The following is a 7,506-nucleotide window of genomic DNA, read 5'->3' as shown; positions in this document are numbered from 1 at the left end:
GTTACCACCTTTAAAGCGCTCCATGGCATAGGACCTGGCTATCTCCGAGACCGCCTTCTGCCGCAGATTCCCTCCCATAGACCGGTACGCTCCCACAGAGTGGGTCTCCTCAGGGTGCCGTCGGCCAAGCAGTGTCGGCTGGCGACCCCCAGGGGGAGGGCCTTCTCTGTGGGTGCCCCCGCCCTCTGGAACGAACTACTCCCCCAGATCCGGGTGATTCCGGATCTCCTTACTTTCCGCCGCGCCCTCAAGACATGGCTTTGCCAGCAAGCGGGCCTGGCCTAGGGAGGATTTTAAATCGGGTTCATTTTTAGAAAATTTTAAATACCACAACTTTAAAATATTTGGGTTTTAATTGGTTTTATTTGGCGGGGATTGTGGGCATGTTTCTGTTTTAAATATGTTGTGAGCCGCCCTGAGTCCCTCGGGAGAAGGGCGGGATACAAATCAAATAAATGAAATAAATGAAATGCATTCTAATCACTGCGCCACTACAGCATGAATGAATGACTGAATGAATGGAATGATCAAAAGGACCATTACAGAGTACAGAAGAGGTGAAGCCACACTCTAGAACTCAGAAAAATCCAAGAATTCCATAAGACTCCAAAAATTTGATTGACTAACATTTCAATCATTTTTTTAAAAAAACAACAGGCTTTTATGATAATTCTTATAGCTTTATAGGCAGTGAGATTCTTGATTGTATATCTCAGTTTACGATGTGTGGACTTCAACTCCCAGAATTCCCCAGCCAGACCCTCAAAGGAGTCTAGAGCCATGTTTCTCAACCTTAGCAACTTCAAGGTGTGTGGACTTCAATTCCCAGAATTCCCCAAGCAGCAGGCTGCCTGGGGAATTCTGGAAATTGAGGTCTACACACCTTGGAAATTGCCAAAGGTTGAGAAACACAATCCTAGATCTATAATTGCTAGGTAAAATAGAGCAACGATTTTTTTTTAGTTTTTATTAAAAACCAAGGCCTACTCCTGCTCCAGGTTTGTCAGCTTTGCTCTCACTTCCTTCCTCCATGACTCAGTTCCTTGCCCCAACTCACCGCGCCCCCAGCGCATCCAGACGCTGTAGTTCTGTGCATTGTCTTCTTCCAACAGTTGTATGAGGTAGTATTTATTGTTGTTGAATTGAAGGTTTGTCTGGAGGAAGCCAAGATGGAAAAAAAAGGAGCTGGTCAGAAATGAGACAACACCTTGTTCCTTTTCTATGCCATGTACTGCTCTCCTAGATGTTTTCTGAACAAACATCTATGAAAGATCAGGCTTTCATACAACTATTTCTCCAATCTCCAATCTCTTCAGGGGAATTTTGCTCTGTAGGATAATATGAACCCAACTGAGGAAGTGGGGAGCCGAAATTCATCAATAAGCTTCACCTATATCAGTAGTTCTCAACCTGTGGTCCGTGGACCATTGGGGGGGGCACAATGTCATCACAGGCAGTCTGCGAAGGCTTGAAAAAATATTATGATTTAAATCTTGAATTAAGTCTTGGGAGTCCATGGCCATGGTCTGTGGCCACAAAAAATATTTAAAGGGGGGGGGGGCGGTGGTGAAGAAAAGGTTGAGAACCACTGAGCTACATCATTGTAGTTTCTAGTTCTGTCTTCCCTGCCTCTTAGGAGAGCATAGATGGTTCTTCCCAAAGTTTTGTCCTCCAGATAATTCTTGCTAAGAACAAGAGATTCAGAGATAGGCCTTGTCTGACCTCATTTGGTGGACCCTGTGACTGAAATCAAGAGATTAACTGAAGTCCTGCAACTGAAGTCCAACCTTTTTTTTTTTTTTAACCAGGCAGAATCTCTCGATTGGAAATTAAAAAAAACAGGTATGGTCCACTCACCTGATTTAACATCACGTCGTAAATGTCGTCTCCTTCACAATAAACATGAGCCTTTAGAAAAGGCAGGAAAGAGGAAGGGAGATTATTCAAAGCAAAGGAATGAATTTTTTTTAAAAAAGAAAGCCTCTTTCAAGCTAGGCTTGACTCCTGGTGACTTCACAAAGACAACCATGCAGTTGAAAAATGCAATTGTCTTCTTCCAACTTGCTAGTCTGACCTACCGCCTTTGGACTTCCTGTAGGGCTCCATCCAAGTACTTACCAAACCAGACCCAGCTTAGCTTCCAAAGACCAGACAGGATGACCACTTGCTGCGCTAAAAATAGTCTAATGAGAGACTTTTCCAGACTACAAAAATCTTCTACTTGCCCACCAAATGCTGTTCCAACATGCTGGATTTCAACTCCCAACATTCCCAGAAAGCATGGCTAAAAAGGGGCTGTTTTAGGCTAACAACAGTCAGCATGAGGAAGTGACTTAAGGCAGTGGTCCCCAACCTGTGGGCCGCGGTCCTCTACTGGTCCGGGGCCTATTCGCNATCATCATCATCATCATCATCATCATCATCATCCCACTTTGCATTGAACAGTGTCTACAACAGAGTAGACACCCTACAATCTGAGCATTAAAAGAACCCAGGATCTTACTCCTTATGATCCTAGCGTCTCTGGGCTTAAAACAAAATGGCACTTAATTAATGGGGTATTTCAGCAACACTAGCTTCTTATCGCGATGGATCAGAGGTTAAAGACCCTGAGCTTGTCAGTTGGAAAGCTGATAGCCCAGGTTGGAGACCCAAGTGCCGCGTGACGGGGAGAGTTTCCATGATTGGTTATTGGTTGCAACCAGTTCGAAAGCATGCAAGTGTAAGTAGATTAATAGGTACCACTTCAGGGGGAAGGTAACAGTGTTCCGTGCACCTCGGCGCATAGTCATGCTCGCCACATGGCCACGGAAGTGTCTTTGGATAATGCTGGCTCCCTCGGCTAAGAAACGGAGATGAGCACCACTCTCTAGAGTCGGACATGACTGGACAGAGGGAAACCTTTAACTTCTTATGAGATTCCTAATTGCAGTTCCTATTACCAACCTCCCCACCATGAATCTATTTCTGAAGGATCAGGCTGTTCTTTCCATCACACTGTCATGCATTAACCCCCCCAAATCATTTTCTCGGCCCTTACCCAGCCCATCTCCTTCCCCATGCGATGCTGGGGCATCTAATTCGGTCTGGGACTTCTTAGGAGGAACCGCCGTACTGGCGTCCAAGTCACGGCTGTTCAGCTGGGATCCGCCCGCAGCCTCTGTTGCATCTGAATCAGGAAAAGAAAGGCAGAATGGGACAGAGGTGTTAGTTGTGGTTTCAATTCCTGTGTAAGGACAGAGGGGAAGGGGCCCCCGAGACCAAATCTATGCTCACAGATTTCCACTTGCAAGGAGCCCAGCCGAAGTTCCATAGTTCAATTCCCAGCGTAAGAATAAATTTCTGTACCCCGATACCTGATTCCCTGCATTCCATCTGACGTTCAAATTTAGTCCGCTGGTTTCTCTGCACCATGCGGTCCGTGTCCAGCTTGTAGCGGGTCCGACCAACTGTCAAGTCCACTATGGGCTCCCGGTGACCGTTCTTGGCTGCCTGTAAATCCAAGCAGGTAGCAGCGGGGTATGGGATCCAGCCGTTTTCTTGGTCTCCTTCCCATTGCCAGACCAAATCTGCACCCATGTGGGGGAACAAGAGGAAAGGGAGAAGAAAATTGAATTAATATAAGTCAAGGCTAACCCTCATTCAGTTGTGGAGGAGGAAGAGAAATGAGAAATCGCCTTGTCCTGCAGCTAGTCTCCTATCCAGATAAAAGTTCATCGGCCTTCAATGGGGGTCAGAATTCACTTGTCTTGTGCCCATGTAGGGATTCCAGATTAGTTCCCCATTTGACTCCTCCCTCTGGCTCCACCAGCCCCTCTCTTATATGTGGCCACGTTTTATGATAGTTTTGTCCAAATCCAGCACTCACTTAAACCTCTCCGGATTACATATAGTCCTCGATTTATGATGATAAATGGGACCAGAATTTCCAGTTAAGCAAGGTGGTTCTTAAATGACCATTTGTTTAATATTTTTGCCATGGTTTCTAAGCAAACCATGTGGTCATTAAGTGAATCCAGCTTTCCCCCGTTGACTTTGCTTGTCAGAAGCCAGGTGGGAAAGTCACAAATGGCGATCACATCACCCAGGAAGCTGCAACTGTGGTAAATACGTGCCCGTTTCCAAGCATTTCAGTCAAGTCATGTGACTGTGAAAAGGCTGTGATGGTTGCAAGTAAGAGGACTAGACATACTGTAGGTCACTTTTTTCCAAGTTGTTCAACTGTGAGAAGTCACTAAATGAGTTATAAGTCAAGGACTGCCTGTATCAGAACCAAAGGGTAGGACCAGATAAAGGTGGACACTGGCAATGTCGACCTAAAAGGCAGGATACAAATGCAATAAATACAGGCAGTCCTCAACTTACGACCACAATTGAGCCCATAATTTCTGTTCCTCAGTGAGACATTTGTTAAGGGAGTTTTGTCCCATTTTACGACCTTTCTTGCCACAGTTGTTAAGTGAATCGCTTCAGTTGTTAAGTTAGCCACACGGTTGTTAAGTGAATCTGGCTTTCCCCCCTTGACTTTGCTTGTCAGAAGGTCGCAAAAGGGGATCACATGACCCCGGGACACTGCAACCGTCACAAACATGAGTCAGTTGTACAAGCGTCTGGATTTTGATTAGGGGACCGTGGGGATGCTACGGCGGTCGTGTGAAAAATGCTCATAAGTGACTTTTTTCATGGCCGTTGAAATGTCTATCCCAAAGATGCTTTTTCATGAGATAACTGGACTTTCTTGTTTTTCTTAGAAGACGTTTCACTTCTCACCCAAGAAGCTTCTTCAGCTCTGCCTGGATGGTGGGGAATGGATTTATATTCCTCACAGACAGCTGTTCATTTGCATTCTTTTAGTTAAAGCTATCTGGAGGCTTATCTGTGTCTTCAGGGTCACCTGAGTAATTCAAATGGGCATGGAGCCAGTTCCAAGAAGGCCCCACACCCATTTGCACTATTCAGGTGACCCTGGAGACACAGATAAGCCTCCAGGTAGCTTTAACTAAAAGAATGCAAATGAACAGCTATCTGTGAGGAGTATAAATCCTTCCATTTCCCCACCATCCAATCAGAGCTGAAGAAGCTTCTTGGATGAGAAGCGAAAAGTCTTCAAAGAAAAACAAGAAAATCCAGTTGCCTCATAAAAAAGCATCTTTGAGATGGCCGTTGTAACTTCAAACGGTCACTAAATGAACTGTTGTTAAGTCAAGGACTACCTGTGTCTTAGAAATAGCGACTTACAGGATTTCTGATCCCAGACAGCCACACGGACACGGTTCTCCTCACCGCTCTGCTTGTTCCACTCCACCATCTTGCACAGGTCCACAATGTCTTCCCCAAAATCTTCTGTACTTTTCCGCACCCTGCAGGGAGCAGAAGAGTTTGCATTACAACCTCTGTAATCAATTCCTGGCTGCTGCTGCATCCTCCTCCTCCTTCTTCTCCTCTTCCTCCTCCTCCTCCTTCTCCTCCTCCTCCTTCTTCTTCTCCTCCTCCTCCTCCTCCTCCTCCTCCTCTTCCTTCTTCTCCTTCTCTTCTTCCTCCTCCTTCTTCTTCTCCTCCTTCTCTTCCTCCTTCTCCTCCTCCTCTTCCTTCTCCTCCTTCTCCTCCTCCTCCTCCTCCTCCTCCTCCTTCTTCTCCTTCTCCTCCTCTTCTTCCTCCTCCTTCTCCTTCTCCTCCTCCTCCTCCTTCTCCTTCTCCTCCTCCTCCTTCTCCTCCTTGCCAACTTACCGAGTGGCTTGGCTCAGGGCCTCACTCTGTCCAGGTGGGAAGATCTGCCATTTGTTGTCACTGATCTCGCGCTCCCAGCGCAGTGCAGGCTGGGTCCCTGCATCGGCAGGCTGGACTTTGGGAGCCTTTCGTTTCCTTTTCATCCCTGCGACAACACAACACAACACCCCTAAGCAGCCAGATTGCCAACTGGGAGCCCCCAACCTGGCACGGAAGATAAGCTGCAATAGCAATAGTGCTTAGACTTACTGTACAGATAAGTCCTTGACTTAGGACTACAACTGAGCGCAACATTTCTGTTGTCCAGCGAGACATTTGTTAAGTGAATATTGCCTCATTTTGCGACCTTTCCTGCCGCAGTTGTTAAGTGAATCACCACAGTTGATAGGCTAGTAACACGGTGGTTAAGTGAATCTGGCTTCCCCATTGATTTTGCTTATCAAAAGGTTGCAAAAGGGGGGATCACATGACCTTGGGACACAGCAACGGTCGTAAGTATGAACCAGTCGCCAAGCACCTGAATTTTGCTCACCTGATCACGGGGATGCTACAAAGGTCATAAGTGTGAAAAATGGTCATATTACTTTTTTCAGTGCCGTTGTAACTTTGAATGTCACTAAATGAACTATTATAAGTCGAGGACTAACTATATATAGCGCCCCATTGTGTTTTATAGCACTCTGAGCAGTTTACAAGGTCAGCAATCTGGGTCTTCATTTTACCCACCTCAGAAGGATGGAAGGTTGAGTTAACGTTGAATCCCATCAGGATCGAACTCCAGGCTATAGGCAGAGTTTTCCTGCAATACTCCATTTTAACCACTGCGCCACCACGGCTCTAAACTGCAACTATTACCCCATTTCTGCAAAAGGGAAGATGAGTTTCCTTCTCTGCCCCATCCCTGAGCTTTGTGTGCTAAGCCATTCTTGAGCTGCTAGTAGGGACTGCCAGTATAGATAGTCCTTAACTTACAATTATTTGTTTAGTGACCGAAGTTACAACGCCACCGAAAAAGTGACTTATGACCGTTTTTCGCACTTACAGTACATGAGCATCTTACATGAGCATCCCCGTGGTCATGTGATCAAAATTCAGATGCTGGGCAACCAGTTCATATTTACAACGACTGCAATGTCCTAGGGCAGCAGGGGTAGGCAACCTCGGCGCTTTTATGACTCGTGGACTTCAACTCCCAGAATTCCTGAGCCAGCATGGCTGAGCTTGGAAACCTCTCCCTTTCCCCTCAGCATGGCTGGCTCAGGAATTCTGGGAGTTGAAGTCCACGAGTCATAAAAGCACCGAGGTGTTCTACCCCTGCCCTAGGGTCATGTGATCACCTTTTGTGACCTTCTGACAAGCAAAGTCAATGGGGAAACCATATTCACTTAAGAACCGTGTTACTAACTTAACAACTGCAGTGATTCACTTAACAACTGCAGCCAGAAAGGTCGTAAAATGGGGCAAAGCTCACTTAACAACGGTCTCACTTAGCAACAGAAATGTTGGGCTCAATTGTCATTGTAAGTTGAACACTATCTCTAAGCTGTTTTTCCTGCCTCTAAAAACCAAAATGAATGCCAATAACCTTGCTATCTTTAGAGAACCACAAGATTGTTATCTTTCTCTAGGAGCGTCTTTCTCCACCTGTCATAAGAAATAACTTTTAGCTGCCAGGCAAATGTTTTGCAGATTTGAATCAGGTAAGTATCACTTAACCACACCTCTTTTAGGCTCTTATGGACAGTTTTGTAGGAATAGGGTGTCATTCTGGATCATGAG

General features: G+C 45.9%; 1 protein-coding gene across 1 annotated transcript in view; it reads right to left on the bottom strand.

Moving 5' to 3' along the window:
- PARP2 (poly(ADP-ribose) polymerase 2) overlaps positions 1 to 5,870 on the bottom strand; it is a 28,910-nt gene extending 23,040 nt beyond the window's left edge. Inside the window, exons 1-6 of the mRNA XM_015825030.1 lie at positions 5,728 to 5,870; positions 5,239 to 5,360; positions 3,357 to 3,569; positions 3,041 to 3,169; positions 1,858 to 1,889; positions 1,058 to 1,154 (exon numbers count right to left, since the gene is read on the bottom strand). Of these exons, the coding sequence (XP_015680516.1) occupies positions 1,058 to 1,154; positions 1,858 to 1,889; positions 3,041 to 3,169; positions 3,357 to 3,569; positions 5,239 to 5,360; positions 5,728 to 5,870 (736 nt within the window). The remainder of the gene's footprint in view (positions 1 to 1,057; positions 1,155 to 1,857; positions 1,890 to 3,040; positions 3,170 to 3,356; positions 3,570 to 5,238; positions 5,361 to 5,727) is intronic.
- Positions 5,871 to 7,506: the final 1,636 nt, after the last annotated feature.

This window comes from Protobothrops mucrosquamatus, unplaced genomic scaffold (genome assembly GCF_001527695.2).
Source record: "Protobothrops mucrosquamatus isolate PMUCROS unplaced genomic scaffold, P.Mucros_1.0 scaffold2453, whole genome shotgun sequence".
Lineage (NCBI taxonomy): Eukaryota > Metazoa > Chordata > Lepidosauria > Squamata > Viperidae > Protobothrops > Protobothrops mucrosquamatus.
Note: the sequence above shows the minus strand (reverse complement) of the source record. Positions and strands in the feature narration are given on the sequence as shown.